Genomic DNA, 22,925 nt, shown 5'->3' with positions numbered 1-22,925 from the left:
ACAGCACAAGTAGTTCGACCTTTAGTGGTGGGGGGGAGGGGATTTGAAACATTTCTCCCTTAAACTTGGAGTTGAAGCGATAATTTAACCCTTAATGTCAGTGGAGTCACGAGCAGTTCGGAACTGTTATTTCAATCGATAGTCAGAGCTTGCACACAGTTGGTGGTTTATTTTTCAAAATATTCTCTACCTCAACTACATAAATAAATAAATATCCCGGGTTCAGTCCACATCGAGATCTAATAGAATCGAGTTTCACTTCAATGTACACAGCATCGAGTCCAGTTTGCGATTCACAGTTAGCGTCTTGAAAATATCAGAGCGAAGTCTTCGTCAGTCGGATCGTCAGCAAGGGGTCAAAGAGTGGGGGTTTTTTCGGGGGGTTCGTTCGTGTTCAGCTCTTCCCCCATTAGCGTGTCGTGAGCATTAACGAATCAGTCAGAGAGTCCGGAATGCGATTGATGTCCGCGACATCACAAACCTCCCCCTGGACGGGAAGGGGGAGTGGAATCGGTTGGGATCGACGTTCTTTCGTAACAATCGGCAGCTCGGCTCGGTCGCCTCGACGAAACTCCACAGAAGCGTTCATAAATAGCAAGTGGGTACAAAAGACGTCTCGCTGCACCCAAGGGGGTGGCCAGTCCAAGGGTCAGTCTGCTGCAGGAAGTGACGGCGGACACTGGCCACGCACATTCCGTCCACAGCGGCGACTGTCCCCCTCCGTGACTGTCATAAGGTCTGGTAGTCGGAGGTCAAGCCGAGGCCGAGATCGGCGAGGTGGTGCGGGACCAGGGAACCGGGAACGCTCGATACATCGGGAACGTGGTTCAGCCGAAACCCAGCGGAAACAGCTGCGGCGGCAGCTACGGCAGCTGCGGCCGCGGCAGACGACGTGTTACTGGCCGCTGCACCCACCGACGCACCGCTGCTCATGGCGGGACCGTTGACGATCGGCGGCTTCAAGTCCGTGCTGCCGAAGATGCCGTTTGAACTGTCACTACTGGTTGCGCCGTGTCCTGGGTGGTCGGAATCGTGGTGTGACCCCGACAGGGAGGTGGGTGGGATCGACTGGTCGACCGATGTCTTCCGCTCCGTTCGCTCGGTGCCGCTAGAGTCGCTTTTGGAGAGGCTGGAATTGCTGGAGGATTTTGGTTTGTCGATGGTGTCCCTGGAAACAAAGAAAATGGAATTTAGAGAGGTCATTAAATACACAAAAAACATCCCCTAGCCCTTAATAGAATCCTCCCCGAGTAGTAATAGACAAAAAAAGCATCCCTTAAACTGACCCACCCTCCCACCCATCTGATTAATAATCCAACCGCAATCATAATGCGATACATGGAAAGCAGACCATTTATCGACCTTATTCGAACTTTAATGGATTGAACACGATCGGCCAGCTTTCCCACCACCTGGAGAACAAGGGAGCATTTTTATCTTCCTGCTTTTATTGAAAGACAGAATATTTTCATCAGAGCCTTTGCGGATTGCGGATTTTCGATGGCAACAACCGCATCCCACATCGATACATTTCTAAGAAATCCTTAGGAGAGATCATCTGTGTCCCATACAGACAATTTTAACCTCATGGTGGATGTTACCTTTGTTAACCACATTGTTAACCACAGATCAATTCTCGTGGAATTGAGACCTCTCTCTGCTGGCAAATCAAGATAGATCTGACATGCACGTATGGTTTCTTGTACTTTCCACACATTCTGCACGTCCTGAGTTCGACTTGGAATATACTACATACACTCACTAACCAAAAAATTGTTGTCCCGTGGTATCATCTCAAGTTCCTTGCTATCAGATGAGTACTGAACCCTTTCTTTGGGCTTCTAAGTCGGTCGGACAATGGGGATGACAGGTGATATTTCTGATTTTCAGAAAGGTGTTATTGCTGGAACATGTTTAGCAAGAGCTGCAATTGGTAAAACAAAGGAATACTCCAAGAATGAGATCGCAAGAATTTAGAGCGAATTGTGCATCAGAATAGAAGATCCAGTGTGCAGCAAATGATTGAAAGATTCATTTTAGACAAAGAAAGACCCATTTCCAATAGAAGTATGCGGAGGAAGCTCAAGAATCTGGGAATTGGTAGTCGATACGAAAGACATATCCTGTAAAATTCGAAAGATTCGGCTCGGAGCGGTTTCATTAACTTCAAGGGTGGACTGTGGAACGATGGAAAACGATCATGTCTGATTAGTCTCGATTTGCACTCTTTTTGCACCAATGGTAGGCTAAAAGTGTAGCGTGAACCCGATTAAGACTGTTTCGTGTCAACCACTAAAGCTATCATAGTATGGAATATGTTCCGTTGGCAGACTGGTTCGATCAAACCTTTGAAGGCTACTTCCAGTGAATATCTTTTTGTTGTATCGGACCAACTTCACTCTGCAGAGCTTCAGTTTTACCTGGATAGATTCTTTCAGGACGACAACGCAACTATCCACCATGCAAAAGTTTTGTATCTGAATGGTTTGAGGAACATTCTTAAAATTTCCAGCGTATACTCTGTACGTTTAATTCTTTGTAACTGAATCCAATTAAGAATATTTGACATATGTTGGAAAAGGCAGTTTTGGCGTTGCAGTTTTCTAGCAACCAGCAGCTGAGAAATATCTTGAGGGAAGAATGGTTAAATCTAGAGCTAGACTTCCTCAGACACCTAATGCAAACGTACCATTACGTGTACGGGCTCTAATTCGAGTCCTACTGTATACTCAATAAAGGTTCTCTAATTTTTTGGCAAGTGAGAGTATCATTATCTGATTATTCACCAAAGGTTGTTTACCATATCTGTTCAGCAATTACATGGAATATGTATTTAAGAAAGAGGGATACTATGGCGAATAGGTAAAAAGGTAAAATGCAGCCATTATCAACCCACTGCAGGATGGAAGCCTCCTCAACGATTCATGTTGAGGGAAATGAACCATAATCTGCCACGCTGGTCTAGTGCGGGTTGGAAGATCGAGCTTATTTAGCAGTCAGGGGGCTTGAACCCCGGTTTGCTCAAAGAGCGTGTGCTAATGCACTCCTGCTCCTGACCACTCGGCCTATTAAGGTAAATAAGTACAACTTGTAGAATCTTTAGATTCTGGGTTTCGAGTTTTAGTTTGGGTAGACGCCTTATTTGATTTGTCAAAGACCTTTACCATTTTTGATATAGGAAGATTATCTTGTGGGTATGAAAAACTGTGGATGAAGTCCACATTATGAATATATTATATTTCAGTCGGATTGTTGTAACTATGCTGAAGCCTACATGATGGATATGGTTGATTGAAGTTTTTGTTGTGGGTTTTACCACTCGATGATTATAGATACTTGACCGGGTGCATCCCTGCACGAGCACCTGGATTCCATCTGACCCTTCAAAGGTAAAGTATTTCAAACAATAGACGTCACAAAGCCTTTGAAAATTTGCTTAAAATAAAGCGAATTTCCATACATTGACAAAGTATTTCAGTTAGATCGCATCCCTAATATTTTGGCATGGTACTGTTTATTTGGAACTCTCATTGGACTCATTTCGGAACGAGCTCATAATGCGATAAGCTGTGGGTATAAAGACATCAATCATCCAAATCCCTTCATTCCTTGAGAATACTGTTGGAAAGTGGAGTTGCCATGACCAAAGTGGTCCGAATGCTGTTTTTTAATTATTAAAAAAACAATCAATTCCTTGGAAGTGTGATTTTACTTTAAGCACCAATCTGTTAATAATATATCGATAGTAGTTATTTTCATTCGAATTTAATGAAATTATTAACATATATCGATTAAAATTCTGGTTTTCAGTTTCATGCATTTTTTGCTTCAGATTTTTAAAATTCCGATCGCAAATTTCTAGTAGGGTGGGTAGGAAGGAAAGAGTGGGATCTTCCAGTGATCCATTTTATGGGACAGCCCGCTAATGCCATTAATCGGGACTGAAGTTGATCAGTTATAACACTCTAACTTCAAAATTTTATCAAGTGGCCGAGTTAGTCGGTCTCAGGAAACACGGTTTTTCATCCCTGAAACTGGGGTTTTCGTCCAGCAAACAGAAAATCAACCACAGAGACACGTAATTTACAGTATATAAGAACCAATATGGTCTTAGTCGCTGATGCTCCTAAAACCCTACAACAACAACAACAACAACAACAACAACAACAACAACGACAACAAAAGGTAGTTAGCACATATACATTACATTACTGATGGACGATTAATACCTGATTTGTGTCACGATTTCTGATTCATCAAAACAATAGAGAATAAGAATTATCAGCTGCACCAACTGATAATGTTTATTCATATGACCATCCACTGTCTTATAAGATGAGGAATCACACGATTATGTCACACGATATCTGGCGATCTACACGGGAAGGGAAGCAACTCAGTGGGTGGTAGCGTTTGTGTTCATTACGATGAGAAGGGAAGCAGACATTAACGACTCCAGAAGGGACGTGTTAGTACATCCCTGTTGAAAATAGGCGTAGAGAAGGCGCAGGTGTTCATGTAGACAGGAACGAACATCAGTGGCAAACGGAATACAGATTGAAGGAATTGGCGTGCCTGGGGTATGAAAGTGCTATATACACCACAGTGGCAATACAGTATGTATAAGAATCCAATGTGCACTGTATTGCCAAAAATCAGGGACCTGCTTGTTTAAAAGAACCTTTTTGCTGATGTGATGTTTAATATGATATTTCCTTGATCTGGTTACTACCATCACAGTTGTAGTAGAGTTTTAGGAGCATTATTAGCGACTAAAGACATGTTGCTTGGTGTATACTATCTGCAAATTGTTTGGTTCTGTGGTCGATTTTCTGTTCGATGGAAAAAAAATTAAATTTTTACGAGAAAAATCATGCTAAACTCGCCTGAGACCGAATAACTTGGCCACGTTGTGAAAAAGTCCCATAAAAATTCCCCACATCATTGATGAGACTTCAACTCAGGTCTTTTCCACCCGGTTTAGGGAGGACGACGATCCTACCAACTGTGATGTCTCTTGCCTGAATAACACTCCTTACACGTCATGGCATGATTTCCACTAGGTGTCTGACGGAATCTAGCTGCAGATTTGACCCTTCTTTGCTCAAGATATTTGTCAAACTGTTATATTGTGGTCGTAGAGATCTATAAAGATAGTCTGCCCTTTCTAACATATCTCCGACATTCCCAATGGGATTCAAATCAACAGTTAGGCAGCCATGGTAGATATTGGAAATATCTACCATGTTCCTCGAACCATGCTTCCTTCAAGAGCTCCATTCTCTCATGTTCCACTCATTGTATATCCCTGAGATGGTTGCTTTCGGTACACCAATAACTTCCTTTGCTTTCTCAACTGTGTCTTCTGCTAAATGCACTCCAACAGCAACGCCTTTCTGAAAATCAGAAAGATCACCTGCCTTCCCCAAGACCAAATCAACAAAGAAGCCCCAGGAAAGCAAAACAATATTCAATCTGATATCACGGAACTTGCGATCATACCATATGTCAACTTACATTTGCATAACCTTAAGTTTAATACTTTACGTTGACGCCAATTGCAAAAGATTTCTAATTTTTTGGCCAGCGAGTGTAATAACAAAGGTAACAATAACAGACAGCCTGGGCTTAGTTCCACCTTGGTTCCAGTGTGGTTCAACAGTCAAAATATGAATCTCTGAAAACCGCACAATTTTTGCGAATCCCCCTTACAAGTCCAAACTATCCGTGTTTGGTGGAATATTTCGAAGAAGGATTGTTGGGCCCTTATTTTTTGAACAGTCATCTCTGATGTTCACCAAGGTATCGCAAATCAATTTGCATTGCTGGAGAAAAATGAGACATCACAGAGAGTTAGTATAATCACAGTCCTTTCCACACCAGCTGGAAAGACCAGAGTTCGAATCTCGTCAATTACGCGAGGAATTTTTAGTACCTTTTTCAACGTGGCTGAGTTAGTCAGTCGCAGGTGAGGGAAGCGTGGTTTTTTTCTCCCAGAAACACGGGTTTTTATTCCAGCAAACGGCAAGTCGACCACAGAACACACGAAATTACAAACATTATATACGCATCAGCAACTTAGGCAATATGACCTAAGTTGCTGATGCGTTTAAAACCCTATAACAACAAACCAAATAACAGTCCTGGCTCCAACATGGTGAGATAACCTGAAATATGACACGTACAACCACTAAAATGTTGCAAAACCTTTTTGGGGGATCGATAATATCGCATTGACTTTGGTCACCTAGGTCTTCTTAATGGATACTGAGTGGTCACATAGATTCGCATTGGTTTTGAAGAGGGTTTGGGATTCAAAGACGCAATTCTGAAGAACTGTGCTCATGGAAGTATCTATAGAAAAGGCGTACAGCAGAAACAGAACGTCTATGAGACAGTGAGGGAGGAGACATTGTAGGACATGGATCATTGTAGGAGATGGAATCCAGAAGTTTCAGAGAGTTTTGGGGGCACCACATTGGAACACTCTTCTCCAAATGTGGAAACAGTATTTCAGTGTAGGGCAGATCTTTAATATGTGGGTCTGAAACCGATATTTGCAATAGGCTTATGCCAAGAGAGCTATAAGTCGGCCTTGTGGATTCCATACGATCACATAAGTCAGAGGAGTTTACAAATAGTAATTATGATAAGAATATTACCATGGACGTTTTATGTGGTTACATGGATTCGAAACACGGTCAACTGAAACATCTAGGGGAACTAAACTTCACTATTGTACTACTGCATTGACCACTCGGCTCTATGAATAGAATTTCTGGTCAATAGGAGAGGATAATTAACACACAGAGAGGACGAATGGATGAAAAAACAGAAACCTTGAAACAGCAATAGCGGTTGAGAAGTTAGAAAACATACAGTCATTGACTGTCACTTGCAGTTGTCAAAATGGCTACTGGGAACAACTACTGAGTTTCATAGAACTTTTCATCGGATTTTTCCAAAGACCAGTAACATAAACCAATGTGTCACTAGATGCAATCCATTTTGGAGATTATTGATCGGGATGAAGGTTTCGAGATAGTTTCGCAGCTGGAGTTTGGTGTGTTTCTCCATTACTTTGAAAAGAGTAAGGCGCCATAATAGGGAGGGAGGGATCTGTCATCCTTTTTAGGAACTGGCTAGATGTGAGCAACTTTCCAAGCAGAAAGAAACACACTAATGGAATAAAAAAGAAGTGTAAGGAAAGACAATCTTAGGAGTGAGGGTTTGAAAACAAGTGAAGAAATGCCATAAGGACATAAAGTTTTCTTGTTACCAAGATCGCTCAGAATTCTTCTAATATCCTTCTGTCCGAAGACCACAGGAAGCATTCAATGGATCATACTAGGAACGATGGGAACTGATTTACCAAGATTTTCGATGAAGAGTTAGAAGAAAAGTAAGATGCTAGTAAGTCAGGCCCTCGTCGGTTGCACAATTGTTGTCCTCCCCACGCCGTGTGGAAAGACCGCAGTTCGAATCCCATCAATGACACGACAAATTTTTATGGGCTTTTTCACAACGTGGCTGAGTTAATTGGTTCCAGGCGAGGGTAGCATGGTTTTACTTCTCGGAAATTCGGACATTTCCTCCAGCAAACAGCAAATCGACCACAGAACACGGATAAGGAGCAAAATGGTTAGGCTGGTTGGTCCGCATAAAGGACCAGAAGGTTAGACTTGTAAAGGACGACATTTTAGGGAACGAGGAATAAAGGTTTTCTTCTCTACCAAAATGATTTCACTGGCACTCTGGGCTCAGCTAATATCAGGAGATTTAGAACAGTAATCCAAGAAAAAGTGCAGTGGAAATCATTCAGATCATCCCATTTCACATTTTTCTAATACCAAACCATCACTTGGTCTTAGTGGTGTTTGCTATAACAGACAACGATTAATCGGATCATATATTATTCTTTGGCGACCACCAACCAGCTTAAGGACACTTCTAGAAAGATTTTGCGATTGGTTGAATATATTCCTCCCTAAACAAGACGATACACGGCACTTCGAACAACTATTGTTAAATTATAAGAAGAAGAAATCTTTACTGAACAGTAAAGATACAATTAGTACATGAACCCTAGCAATTAAGGGTTGACGTTCTTTTAGCAGGGTTTTAGGGATCATCAGGGACTAAGGTCACATCACTGCAAACGAGTCCTCCTCTGGATGTTCCGAACTTACACAGGAGATACGAACGCATCAGCTGTCCTAATTAAATGTGTGGGCAGCCTACCTGTGAGAATGGTGGGCTGCCCACACATTTAATTATGTGGGCAGCAACCCGAGGCGCTATCCTCATAGGGGCGCCAGAAGCTGAACAGCAAAGGAGCGATTTTTTTTACAAAACCCAACGCAGATTTTTGGATATGAAAAGGAGCCCCAAATAATCTTTCTGCTCGGGATACTGGCCTTGGTAAATTCAAAATGGTAATTTGTATTATTATCATCCCCCAGCATAGAAAATCTTAAATGTAAAAAAAAAAAACTAATAGAAAATTTAAATACAGATAAACACGTAAAAATTATTAGAAAAATTTAATATTACATGTAATAAAATAAAGCCTAAAGTATATAATAAAATTTAAAAATAGAAAAAAGCAGAGAAATCTAATACAGAAAAAAATTTAAAAACAGAAAAAATGAAAGAAACCAGAAAAAATGTTACAAAAACTAATAGGAAACCTAATACAGAAAAACTAATAGGAAAACATAATACAGAAAAATTAATAGAAAAACCTGATATAGATAAGTAGAAAAAATTGATAGAAAAATTATTAGAAAAATTTAATATACTATGTATAAAATAACGCCTAAAATATATAATAAAACTTAAATGAAAATTCAGAAAAATCTAGTATAGAAAAAAAAATAGAAAAACTGGTAGAAAAACTAATATAAGAACAAAATATAGATAAGAGATAGAAAAAAAATTTTAAATTTTAATATAGATAAAAAGAATTGAAAAATATAATATAGATAAAAAGAATTGAAAAATATAATATAGATAAAAAAAGTGAAAAATTTAATATAGTATTTAATAAAATAAAACTAAATATATAATAAAGCGGATAAATTAAAAAAAAAACAGAAAAAAATTCATAGGAAAAAAATGATGGAAAAACAGAAAAACTGTTAGAAAAACCTGATATATAATAGAGTCGTCCTAATAAAAAAATGTTAAAAAATCTAGAATAGAGAATTTGTATTTTATTTGGTACTGTCTTGAAGATACTTTTCTATTACAAATTTCCTTCGATTAATAGGAGGTTATAAGACTGTTTTCTATCGTTCCTTCTGTAACTTTCCCAACACGTTGTTGTTTAAGGTCAGGTGAGGGCTCAGGGGAACTGCCACGAAAGGCTCCCAACTAGTTAACTGACATAAATAAAGATCTGTCACGTTGAAAGTTCCTGCTATTGTTTGGCTAAATTTATTGAGCAACATCCATCTGTTTCTTTTTTGTCTCGCATTAATCTGAATTCTGTACACACCACACAAGCAATGGCAATCAACGATGCAAATGAGAGAATGGCCGGTGGTGTCATGTGGCCTTATCATTCATCTGGATGCACAATGACTGTAGAAACTGTTTTCATTCACACTTGTGTACACGTCCATCAACTGCAGACACCATTATTAATCTTGCCCGCGTTCGACTTTGCTTAATAATCTCATATTACTACAAACAATATGCAAATATTGGACAGACTGCTCAGATTTTTCTGATATGGAAAACCTGTTATTGAAAAACTTTAGTAAAAAAATCTGGTAAAGGAAATTTACTTGCAAAAATAAAATTCCGAAAAATCTAAACAAAAAAAAGCTAACAGATACATCTAGATATGAAAGACTAACCGAGAAAACCTAAATATAAAAAAGGCTAATAGAGAAAACAACCTAAATATAAAAAAAGATAATAGAGAAAATCTAAATATAAAAAAAGATAATAGAGAAAACCTAAATATAAAAGATCTAATCCAAAATAACTATTTTGGATTAGATCTTTTATCAAAATTTATTAGATTTATCATTGGATTAGACTTTTAACTAAATTTATTAGATCTTCTATCTTTGGATTAGACTTTTAACTAAATTTATTAGATCCTTCTATTTTTGGATTAGATATTTTTGCTAAATTTATTAGATCTTCTATCTTTGGATTAGACTTTTAACTAAATTTATTAGATCTTCTATTTTTGGATTAGATATTTTTGCTAAATTTATTAGATCTTCTATCTTTGGATTAGACTTTTAACTAAATTTATTAGATCTTCTGTCTTTGGATTAGACTTTTAACTAAATTTATTAGATCTTCTATTTTTGGATTAGGTCTTTTTGCTAAATTTATTAGATCTTCTATCTTTGGATTAGATCGTTTAACTAAAATATAAAAAGGCTAAATCAGAAAAAGCTAAATGTAAAAAATGAAACAAAAAAAAGGCGAAATCAGAAAAAGCTAAATATAAAAGGCTAAATCAGAAAAAAAAACGAAATATAAAAAGGTTAATAGAGAAAACTTAAATATAAAACTAATATAGAAAACTTAAATATAAAAGATCTAATCCAAAAATAACTATTTTGATTAGATCTTTTATCAAAATCTATTAGATATTCTATCTTTGGATTAGACTTTTAACTAAATTTATTAGATCTTCTATTTTTGGATAGATATTTTTGCTAAATTTATTAGACCTTCTATCTTTCGATTAGAATTTTAACTAAATTTATTAGATCTTGTATTTTTGGATTAGGTCTTTTTGCTATTTATTTATTAGATTATAAATTTATTATTTATAATAAATTTATAATCTAATATATTATAAATTTATTAGATCTTCTGTCTTTGGATTAGATCTTTTAGCTAAATTTATCAGATCTTCTATTTTGGATTAGATCTTTTTACTAAAATATAAAAAGGCTAAATCAGAAAAAAGCGAAATATAAAAAGGTTAATAGAGAAAACCTAAATATAAAACTAATATAGAAAACTTAAATATAAAAGATCTAATCCAAAATAGTTATTTTGATCTTTTGATTAGATCTTTTATCAAAATTTATTAGATCTTCTATCTTTGGATTAGACTTTTAACTAAATTTATTAGATCTTCTATCTTTGGATTAGACTTCTAACTAAATTTATTAGATCTTCTATTTTTGGATTAGATCTTTTTACTAAATTTATTTGATCTATCTACAAAATATCGCAACATAAAAAGGCTAGCAGAGAAAACAAATATAAAAAGGTTAAAATAGAAAACAAAAAGGCTAATTACAGAAACAACCAACTATAAAAAGATTAATGTAGAAAATTAGAAAATTCTAAATGTAAGATGGCTACCAGCAGAAGCCTAGATATAAAAAGGCTAAAAGATAAAATCTAATGTAAGGGATAATATCAAATACCTAAATATAAAGGCTAATCGCAAATACCTAAATATTAAAAGATAAAATATGTATATATAGAAAGTCTAGCATAGAAAAATTTTTAATTTAAAAATGCCAATGCAGAAAAAAAGCAACTATATAAAGGCTAATATTGAAAATATTAGCCTTTACGTAAAATATTAGCCTTTAAGTTTACGTAATGCAGTAAAATCGAAACGTAGATTTTGGAACGGATAAAAGGGAGGGTATAGGTCTCTTTCTGGTTGGCAGATTCCATCTTGATTTGAAATTACAGATAAACCCTTAGGATTTCGAGTTTGTGTACATTCTATACTCGGTCTAGTAGACCAACCCTGGACTGCAAAAGTAGGGCAAACAGGCCAAGCGTTTTCTGAAGACCTGCTTCTATTGACAGTCGATTTTATTTTTGTTCGCAGCTCCTGCAAGGCCACAAATTCGTAATGTGGGTGGACACTTCAAAAGCAAGGTCTTTTCAATCATTCAAACGCTATAATACCCAAACTGATCCAGATAGCGCTTGTAAAACAATCAGGGAAATTATTTTCTCCAAGATTACACACTTAAAAAAGAAATACAAAAGTAGCCATGTTTCTCTATTGATTTGCAAGAAGATATATGATCATATTTCACTATTATTGATTTAAAACAGGTTCTTGGAAGATTCTAGGTGGCAGCACCAGACCTTCAACTTTAAAAGTTAATTAAGGTACAAAATATTTGGTCTGCATCTTTAAGAGTGTATGAATATACATACTTTGATAGGCAGAGTTCGAACAATTAATTTCCGTGTGATCACTACGTACACTGCCTCTTCAAAAGTTTGTGTATCTCTTAAATTGATGGTTAGTGTTTTCTACATTACATTTAGGAATTTTAAAATTAGTTTCTTCGTTTTTTTTTGCTATTTTCTTACTGTTTAAAGCGGCCAAGGTTTAAACCAAACGCATTTCCACCTTTTCTTATTTCAGCGTTGAACTTTGGAAGTTTCAAAGGTCCGTTATGAGGTGTCGATGACAGGACTAAATCGTAGCTGTCATCTGGCCGTGTGATTCACTTCCTAAGTGAATTAATATACAGGGTACATAGGAGGTATTTGGCAATACACTCCCAGGTGAGATCGTGCTTTTCCTACACACCCAACTTCGTTACTTGTGCGTGATCTGGCGAGAAATATCTCGCATGTGCTGATGGAACGCGTACCTTTTCACAGAAAGATCAAGTGAGGTGAGCGGAACACTTCAGAGAGAATTAAAACGAGTCGCTTCTGATTAATAGAAAGAAAAAAACAGCAATACTCGTACATCGGAGAGGTCCACTTCAAGATGCCCTCCTGTTTAGTGCCTAGCAAAGAAGAATTGAGATCACGTGAGGGCAATTATACCAGGGGGATTGTTTGCTGGGGGGGGGGGTATTTCTCTTGGCCGATCTGTGCCTGTATTGAAATGTCAAAATAGTATTGAATCTTTGGAAGATTAGTGGTTGAGGATAACCATGTACACTCCTGCCTAAAAAGTTTGGAATCACCTTTTTCATTTGGACCAACTTGTTTAGCAATTTAAAATATTTTCTATTATGTATAAAATTCAAAAAAATGATATAATATTTTTAAAAAAGATTTAAGAAATTTCTAGAATATTGAGAAGATTCCAAAAAGGTGTAGGAGACTTTCTAGTAGTGTAGAACATTGTAGAAGAGTCCATGAATCTGGCAAAACGTTGGGGATGATTTTAGAATATTCTAGAAAGTGGAAGTGTTATTTCAATAATATAGAAGATTGTAGATGATTCTAGAGTGATTTGCAATAATGTAAATTGAGGACTAAGAGATGTGCCTTGGACAAATCACTATCAGGATCAGCACGCATAACAACTGAAGCATAAGATAAGACCATAACAGTGATTTCTAAACGCAACCGATGACTTACTGTATGAAATCCGAGCTGAGTTCAATAGGAACAGAGAAACTCCCCACATCCACTGTAAAACCTTGTCTTAAACTAGGACTTCATGGTCATGCAGGAAAACGGTTGGATTGAGCTATGAGCCATCAACATTGGTCAATTTTAGAGAGAAAGTACGTACTGTGGACGGTTGAATCCAAATTTGAAATTTTGGATCCAAGCGTAGAGTTTATGTGAGACGATCCACTGAAGTAAAAATGGTTGAACATTGTTTAGTGCCTACAGTCAGCACGGTGGCGGTTCCATTATGATCTGGGGTTGCTTCTGGAGTGCGGGACATCGTCAGAATTGAAGGCATTAAGAAAAGAACGTTATAAATAACTTCTTGAGCATCCGCTGGACTTCGACTTTGTGTAAGAATTTTTAAATTACAACAGGACAAAGACCCGAAGCACAAGCTATGCAGGGACTCTCAATAGACCTCTTTTGGGATCAATCTGGACTGTCAAGTCCCTGAAGTCTGCCCATCTTCACAAAATTAATGGGAGACCTTGCAGATCGCTTGGAATGATGTTAGCCAAAACACTATTATAAAATTCCTAAAATGTCCTGCGCTGTGATTCCAAATTTTTGGCGGTAGTGTATATTCGTAGATGGTAATCATACAATTGCACATTCTTTTTATAAATCAGGTCTCCTTCCTTTTATCAACTCAAACAAACAAAAAAAAAGCTCTTGTTTCACGTCACTTATGTAGTTAAGATTTTACATTGAAATCTCAGCTCATTGAGTGGGATGATGGCAAATAGTTGCCTAGCAACGAATGAACCCACACAAGGATAACGTAAGATGGTTGTAAAGTTTCTTAATAAGAAGCGAAATCTCGAATAACATTTAAATATTACTTGAGACTTCGTTAATGGAATTGCGTTTTCAACTTAGCTCTTTTATTGCAACCGATATAACAGCGCTTAGCTACCAATGGGTTGTGCAATGATTCGATATGATACTTGGGTGGTACTTTGCGCAGATACAACCCATGATCTTAAGTTTAAGAAAAGAAATGAGTATTCGCGCTAGTGTTTTATTTCTACAGGATAAATCTGAATTTGCTTTCCAAAAGAGGACATGTGAATTGAACCGAACCCGAGCCGTTTTCACACAACGTGAGAGCTCGGGTTCGATTCCAATGTCCATTGTCTGTGGACCTTCAGAGGTGGAAAGTGGATAGCATTACAAAGAGGACTGACAGATAAGAAAGGAAAAATTGACACAAATAGGTAGATAGATAGAAAGAGACAGAGAGAGAAATGAATACAAAAAATGATTAGATAGAGGGAAGAAAACACAGATAATTAAACAAAGATGCAGACATTGATTAGCAGCCCTTAGTAACCCAAAAATTAATTTCTCTACCTGATGACAGAAGCAGTGACGTATAGTGTTACGTCATCCTAGGCATAAAAAGGATAGGATAGCTAATAGAAGATGGCGGACTGTGGTAGAAAGAATGGAATCAATGGGAACGAAAAGGTGTCTTGCAACGCACACATCATTACAGACGACATATTATTATTGTTATTAATGAACAGAGGGCCCTTTGCAATACCTTTCATTTCGTGCAGGCGCATCGAAGGTGCGTAAATGTAAGATATTTAATTATTAGAACAACGATTAAAATTTCCATTAATCTTAATGGGTTTTTGTGGCATTCTAATTGCCAAAGAACTCTTACAAGGACTGCCACCTGGGAGTTCTAATAAGTATTAGCACATATTGATTTGCCCAATGCAATCCCATTAAAGAACGGTACAGTTTACGAAAACAGTATTTGTTGCGCGACTGGAAGCTCGTACGACGCAGACGATATCTTAAAAAATGCTTAAAAAATAAAATTTCTTCAGAAGTTGTATATTTCAATTTATAAAATGTTAATTTCATGATAAAATGAAATATCTTTTGGCGATTATAATTTTATTTTACGAGATAATAATAATTCCAGGATAGTTTTCAGGAGAGGGAGAAGATTTTGTGTTCAAAATCCTCTAATCCTCGAACTACCTGTGTATTTGTTTCCGGGTCTTCTTGGTGTTGACTAATTCTATTTTTCAGGCCAATCCCGGTCATGTCTACCTTCACTATTTACAAATATTTGCCAGTAATGTTCCAAGAATTTGCTTGGCGATTCGGGAGACCTCCACAACAGGAAACTGTCATACGTAATTAACGGTAATAGACATCATCGCGCTGAAAGCCCCCTCAGCATTCAAGACTGCCCCTGTTGTTGCAACAATGACTCGAAAAACGTGAAATGGCAGCAAATGAGTGTTTTTTTTTTTATGATTTGTAATGAGCAAATTGGCTGACAAGGCTATGGCACCTCATCACACGATGTACGTTTTGATAAGTGCCTGGCAGAGGGATTGTTTCCTCTTCGTAGCACCAGCATAAGCGTTGCCCCAGGCTCCCCCTGCCTTGTTCCGCTAAAATACAGCACTAGAGCGTTACGCCAAACTACTTTCTGCAACTTCTGCATGTCTTTTTGCATTTGTACTCTATCCTTTTCATTCTACGCTTTTGGTTCATTTTAATCTTTTTTTTTCTCCATGTTTTTACGCACTCTTGCTGTTCATTCTGAACGGATGGACAGTACCTAAGGCTGTGAGGTGTCAATATGTTCTGTGCGTATTGTATGGTCAGTTTTCGCATTTCTTCTTTGGATAAAAAACCATAATTCACAGTAAGTAAAACAGGCACTCCGGGACTGGTTAACTTGGCCACAGTTGGAGAATGCCTTAAAAGTTCATTCCAGATGGACAGAACTTCAGTATACTGTGTCTATAATTGTGTGTATTCTTCGATCGGATAGCTGGACGAAGAACTTGAGTTTCAGGGAGGAAAGACCATGCTGCATCCGCCTGAGACCAACTAATTCAACCACATTGAGGAAAAGGCCCACAAAACTTCCTCATCGACGGGATTTGAACTGTCTTCTTCACCTGATGTGGAGAGGACGATTCTACAAACTGTACTACCCACGAGGACATTTCCTCATGAAAAGATTGCTGAATGTAGAAATGGCGTTAAAGAGATGAAATAACCAATTGGGAGCTAGAAGGTGGTAGTGAATCGCCTGAGTAAGTACCCTAATAAGTTCTCATAAGTGATGATTTCTAAGTCACAGTACAGCGAAATAGCTAATTCTGTTAACGTAGACGCAAATGGATGGCGTAAATCTCCAAGAAAGCATCCTTGGGGCGTTAAAGCATTTTAGGGACATCCATTTCAACTACATCTGACCCCTAATTATCACTGGAATTAGTAACAAGCTTATTACGCGTGCTCGCCTTATCAAAGTTTGTTGTTAATCGTGACACTTGAGTTAATAAAAGCTGTAATTCTACTTGCCAAGCAAATAATTTGCAATCAGTAGAAAAGAAGTTATGGTAAAAGGAAAATAGGAAAAGAATTAGTGAAGGCGCACACACGCAAAAAAAAAATAAGAAAAACAGGAAAGAAATAAAAGCGCAGTTCTTAGAGATTCTTAAAAGACCTTTGTTATTTCATTAGCGGGTTGTGAGCAGTTTTGCCTCTTTCTTTCTCTCTTTTACACATAATTATCAGCTGTATGCGTAATTAGTATCAGCCAACTCCATCTATTAGCACATAATTACCGCCTCACGTGACCTCTTTGGATACAGGTAAGACATAGAAGCGAAGATGGTTCGGAGACAGATAGAAAAAGACAGAAAAATAGACCTCTGAGAAAAAAAGTAGGAGTAGGGAGAAAACGGAAAAGGATGACAGAAAAAGAGTTTGTAAAGAAAGAGAGCCATAATTGCCATAACGAGGCAGACCTCGAAATCTGACTGTTTTCTTTAGTTCCTGTTTCTCCATCCAGGTCCTCGTCAGAGGCAGTTTTCCCATCTTTTGGCTTGCCTTAGATGCCTCATGTTGTCTATGTATTGTGTCTTTAATATCGTTTGTGAATTGATCAACTTGTTGGTCAAAAACCAAAAGAAATATAAATTTCTAAAGGAATTATGGAATTCTCTTCTGACACCGGTTACCTCGGCCACTGTGAATAAAAAGCATAACAGGTTCTCACGTGATTCAAACCCGGATTTGTATAAGAAGGGGTATTTCAGGAAGGAATAGATTCACTGAAAAGGTTAAGAGGATTTACTCAATCGGCACTTTAAAAACAAAAGATATTGCAAAGATTTCCTCTTTTGCAACGAATGAGCATCATAAGCAATTTTTTATAACTTATTCCGAAGTCACAATTGTTGGAGAAGAAATTTTAGGCAGGATTCGAGCATTTTAAAAAGCGCCACCAAAGGTATTTCGTTATCCTTTCACCTAAAATTGGACTCATATTGAGCTTGGTCTCATATTGAACTTGGTCAGCTTGGACTCATATTGAACTTGGTCAGCTTGGACTCATATTGAGGCTAATGATAAAATGAAATGCTCAGAAAATATTTAATCGAAGAGAATTTTTAAGAATTTTTTTAAAAATTCTTAAAATCTCTTGGATGTGCTTCCAAAAATTGCAATTTTAAAGGAAGAAATGCATAAAATTAAAATTCGCCCAACAACAACTCTAAATGTTGGCTTCATTGTGTGCGACCCATGGTTAAAAATATTGCTCACCTGGACTCGTATTTCAAAAGATCGGTGGCTATTGTAGATGAAGTTTGCAACCTCATTTCAAAAGAACTTCTTTTGAGATGAGGTTGGAAAATCTCATCTGGAATGGCCAGTCTCTATTAAAGAAATAATTTTGGATAGTATAACAGGCAATCCAGATCATAGGATGCTCCCGAGATTCCATATTTACCCCACATTTAGAAACACCAAAGCGAATCGAAATCATTAATGATTTCAGACTGGGAACGTTCTTTTTTAACAAGCAAACTATCAATTACCAAGTCAAGCATGTTTATGAATGATAACCAGAAGTCTTTAGGTGCCTTCAGATGTGATTTATGTATTCTGTCTGCGAAGAATAAATCAAAAATTCTGAAAATTGCTAATATGTTCAAAATCTCCTTTTAGAATCATATTAATCTGGATGCTTTTACATCAAATGCTCTTTTGTACATCCGAATCATTACGCATTGGTGTACGTTATCCATTCGTGCCACTCTTCGATATTCCACCTCCTGATTATCCGAACGCTATACATTAGCCTTATAAGCACACATTCTCGATGCAAATAATGTCTTTTAACTTTTCTTAAAGCGTTTCTAACGACCTCTGGTGATCGTCTAATGTTCTATAATAGGTGGATAAAATATTCGGTTGGCGTTTAATGTTTGAGGATGCAGCGGGTGAGGAATAGTCGATGATGGTGGCGTATCTGTTTGAAGTGGGAGGGTGGCTGTGAGCCCGCTTTATGGTGTGATAAAAATAAGATGGAAAGAGAGATAAAGAGAATGAGAGAAAGTGGGCTCTTTAATCCAAAACGTATCAAAATTTCGGCCAATTGAACAAAGTCACATCTCGTCTGGTGAGGCCAGCAAAGGGAATGTGACGTACGAAAGTGAAAATATGACGAGCACACCTCACTAATAAACAAGTTGGTCAACGTCATCGATCATGTTCCTGTTTAGTTAAGTCTCCGTGGGCACGAGCCTGTCTCTTCCCACGCATCGCAAAATGAAAAGGAGAAGTGATGGAAAAGATGGCGCTGTTCAGTGAAATATTCAATATCCTGGAATGTTTGAGATGTTGTAAACACTGGGTGGTTCTCTAGTAATTTTAGATTGTTTATTTTTATTTTTTTTTTAGGTATTTGTCTCGTGTTTCAAATATGTTTGCATGTCCCTATATTTTAAGGAATTTCACAGATTTCCCTGCTCTTTGCTTTTAATTTTAATTTGTTTTATTTAATTGTAGATTTTTCCATTGTTTGGAACGATTTTTTATGTAAAATTCTCATTAATCGTTTGGAATAATATTTTAAATAAAATTTTCCCATTAATCGTTTGCAACGATTTTTTATGTAAATTTCCTCATTAATAATTTGGAACGATTTTGATGTCATGTCAATTTCCTCATTAATCGTTTGCAACGATTTTTTATATAAATTTCCTCATTAATCGTTTGCAACGATTTTTTTTTATGTAGCTTTCCTCATTAATCGTTTGTAACTATTTTTTACGTAAATTTCATTAATCGTTTGGAAAAATTTTTATTTAAATTTCCTCATTAATCGTGTGGAACGATTTCTTTATTCATCGTTTAAAAAGAATTTTAATGTAAATTTCGTCCTTAATTGATTGTAGAAATTATTTTTAATTTGTAGATATCGTCTTTCATTGTTGGAGATGCATAATTCGTTTCTGCATTGTTCCTTTGGAATGAATTCCTTCTTAATCGTTTGGAGAAATTAATTTTTTATTTGTGTTGCAAACTTCCCTCATTGTTCGGAATGAATTTTAATGTAGATTTTCTCATGAATCGTTTTGAACGATTTATGCAAATTTTCTCCTTAGTTTGGGAGAGCTTGAAATGCATTTTTATGCAAATTTCCTCATTAATCGTTTGGAACGATTTCCTCATTCATTTCATTCTTTGTTTAGAGAGAATTTTAATGTAAATTTTTCTCCTTAATTTTTTGTAGCAGTTATTATTTTTTTTTTTTTTTGTAGATTTCTTCTTTCATTGTTTGGAATGATTTTTAATGTATGTTTCCTCATTATTCGTTTGGAACTAATTCCTTCAATCGTTTGGAACAATTATTATTTATGTTGTAGATTTCTTTCCTCATTGTTCAAAAAGAATTTTAATATAGATTTTCTCATTAATCGTTTTGAGTAATTATATAAATTTCCGTTAAGTTTGTGCGATTTTTTATGTAAATTTTCTCATTAATCGTTTGGAACGATTTCCTCATAAATTTCATTTATTGTTTAGAGAGAGAGAGAGAGAGAGAGAGAGAGAGAGATTTTTAATGTAAGTTTCCACCTTAATTGTTTGTAGCAGTTATTATTATTATTTCCTCTCTCATTGTTTGGAATAAATTTTAATGTATGTGTCTTCATTCGTTTGGAACGAATTTCCTTTTTAATCACTTGGAGAAATTATTGTTTATTTACTCGTGTTAAAGATTGCCTTCCTCATTGTTCAGGAAGGTTCTGGTTTTGAACAATTATGTAAATTTCCATTAATAGTTTAGGACGATTTTATGAAAATTTCCTCATTAATCGTTTGGAACGATTTCCTCATTCATTTCACTGATTGTTTAGAGAGAATTTTTATGTAAATGTCCACCTTAATTGTTGCTGCAGTTATTATCATTATTATTATTTTTTCCTCTCTCATTGTTTGGAATGAATTTTAAAATATTTCCTCATTGTTCTTTTGGATCGAATTTCCTTCTTAATCGTTTGGAGCAATTATTTATTTATTTGTGTTGTAGATTTCCTTCCTCATTGTCTAGAAAGAATTTTAACGTAGATTTTCTCAATAATCATTCTGAACAATTGTGTATGTAAATTTCTGCATCAATAGTTTGGTGCGATTTTTTATGTAAATTTCATCATTAGTCGTTTGGTATGATTTTTTTTATGTAAAATTTCCTCATTAATCGTTTGGAACGATTATTTATTTATTTATGTTGTAGATTTCTTTCCTCAGTGTTCATAGAGAATTTTAGTGTAGATTTTCTCATTAATCGTTTTGAACAATTTTATGTAAATTTCCTCATTAATCGTTTGGTATGATTTTTTTATGTAATATTTCCTCATTAATCGTTTCGTATGATTTTTTATGTAAAATTTCCTCATTTGTCGTTTGGAACGAATTTTTAATGTAAAATTTCCTCATTAATCGTTTGGAACGAATTTTTAATGTAAAATTTCCTCATTAATCGTTTGGAACGATTTTTTTATGTAAAATTTCACGAGGAACGATTTCCACACATTGTTTGCAGCGAATTTTAATGTATTTGTAGATAAATTTCCTTATTAATCATTGGAAAATTTTTGTTATTCGTCTATTTCGTCACTCATTGTCTGAAACGTTTTCTTTTATCGTTCTATTCGTAGTAAAGAATATTTTCTAGGTGTCCATTGATTACTCGTTGTAAGTAAGACCATAAACAAGGCTAAGCTTTCTTTTTTTATATATATAAGCGGCTCTCTAAGGAATAAAAAGAGAAATCCTTAAGCAGAAAAGCACTTCTAAAGTTTCGTTCCCAGTTCTCCTTCTATTTCAGAACACTCACAGTGGACAGCGAAAAACGAACACCCGAGGTTTGGTAAAAGAAAAATGACCCCACACAGCTAAACTCACGTCATCTGTATTTATCGTCAACTATTGATTTTGTGGACATGCGCTTTGTCCATTTTTGTCAAGCTCAATTTTTGCCAGACGTCAGAAAGTTTTCTTTCACACTGTAGACCAATCTCTGTCTGTTAAGAGATCTCTGAGACACTGAGGCATAACAAACAAAAGCCTTTGGGTTCAAATGCAGAAATTATGAAATCTCGATAATCTGTATGTTCGCTTAACCGGATTTAGAAAATTAAAGTTAGGCCTCGCATTAGGCCTAAATTTATGGTATGAACTGTGTCTGCTACTCACTCTTTCTTAGCATCCAAATATGAGGACATTGTACTTCAGTGATGTTAGACAAGTTAAAACACACCATGCTGATAGATTAAGATTGCAACAGGTATTAAAATGAAGTTCTAATTTGGAAGGAAAGTTCTGAGCCATTTATAATTTATCTGAGCCATTTTAGGTGCATCAGTAGCTGAGGCCATATTCCCCCGAATGTTTGTAAATATGCTGTGTTTTGTGGTTGGTTTGCTGAACGAAAATCCAAAATTTCCAGAAGAAGAAATCAGGCTACCATCACCTGAGACCGACTAACTCGGCCACGATTTGAAAAAGACCTATAAAAATTCCTCGCTTTATTGACGATATTCGAACTGAGATATTTTCTACTCAGGATGGGGAGGACTGTGATTATACCAAGTGTGCTACCCACGAGGGTTTAATACAAGCTAAAATGCATCCATCTTTGCGAGATTTCCACATTCATTCATTCTTGAGGAGTGTTTTCTTGTAGCTGTTATCATAGCAAAAATTTGTAGAGATCTGTGGAGAGAGAGAGAGCATTATGGAGAAATTGTGTTGAATGGGAACATGTTCTTGAGACATACTAAATCATTGATGGTAGTCTGGAGTGGAAATCTCCTACAACGTTGCTCTCAGTTCGCTAAATTTGGACACCAAGTGATATTTTAAATGGGGTAACTATCATCCCTGTGATGAGTTTTACGAGATGGTGGATATTTGCAGTTTTATAGTTTTAATCTGTATTTTTTATGGGCTTAGACCCCTTATCTCACGTGATGGCCAGGTCCATGTTAAAGGAAACTTTCTTCAATAGGATGCTATTGTTTTCTTTTTGTACAGTTACTAGCAATTGGGATGGTTTGATTGAGTTGAACTTAAGATCAATTGAAGTTAAGTAATTTTTGAGCATTTGTATTTAGTGATTTGCCCTTTTCTATAAGTATTATGATCATAAATCGATTGTATTCTCAGGTCAGTTTGATTGTTTTACCAGCCGGGAGAAAAATCCTTGCTCG

General features: G+C 36.3%; 1 protein-coding gene across 1 annotated transcript in view; it reads right to left on the bottom strand.

Moving 5' to 3' along the window:
- Positions 1 to 554: 554 nt before the first annotated feature.
- LOC150085007 (homeobox protein six1-like) overlaps positions 555 to 22,925 on the bottom strand; it is a 30,758-nt gene continuing 8,387 nt past the window's right edge. The window contains exon 2 of the mRNA XM_090376733.1: positions 555 to 1,168. Coding sequence (XP_090232859.1) covers positions 730 to 1,168 — 439 coding nt within the window. The 3' untranslated portion in view covers positions 555 to 729. The remainder of the gene's footprint in view (positions 1,169 to 22,925) is intronic.

This window comes from Mastigoproctus giganteus, chromosome 6 (genome assembly GCF_048544385.1).
Source record: "Mastigoproctus giganteus isolate SK-2022 chromosome 6, ASM4854438v1, whole genome shotgun sequence".
NCBI classification, from domain to species: domain Eukaryota; kingdom Metazoa; phylum Arthropoda; class Arachnida; order Uropygi; family Thelyphonidae; genus Mastigoproctus; species Mastigoproctus giganteus.
This window is presented reverse-complemented; position numbering and strand designations above follow the sequence as displayed.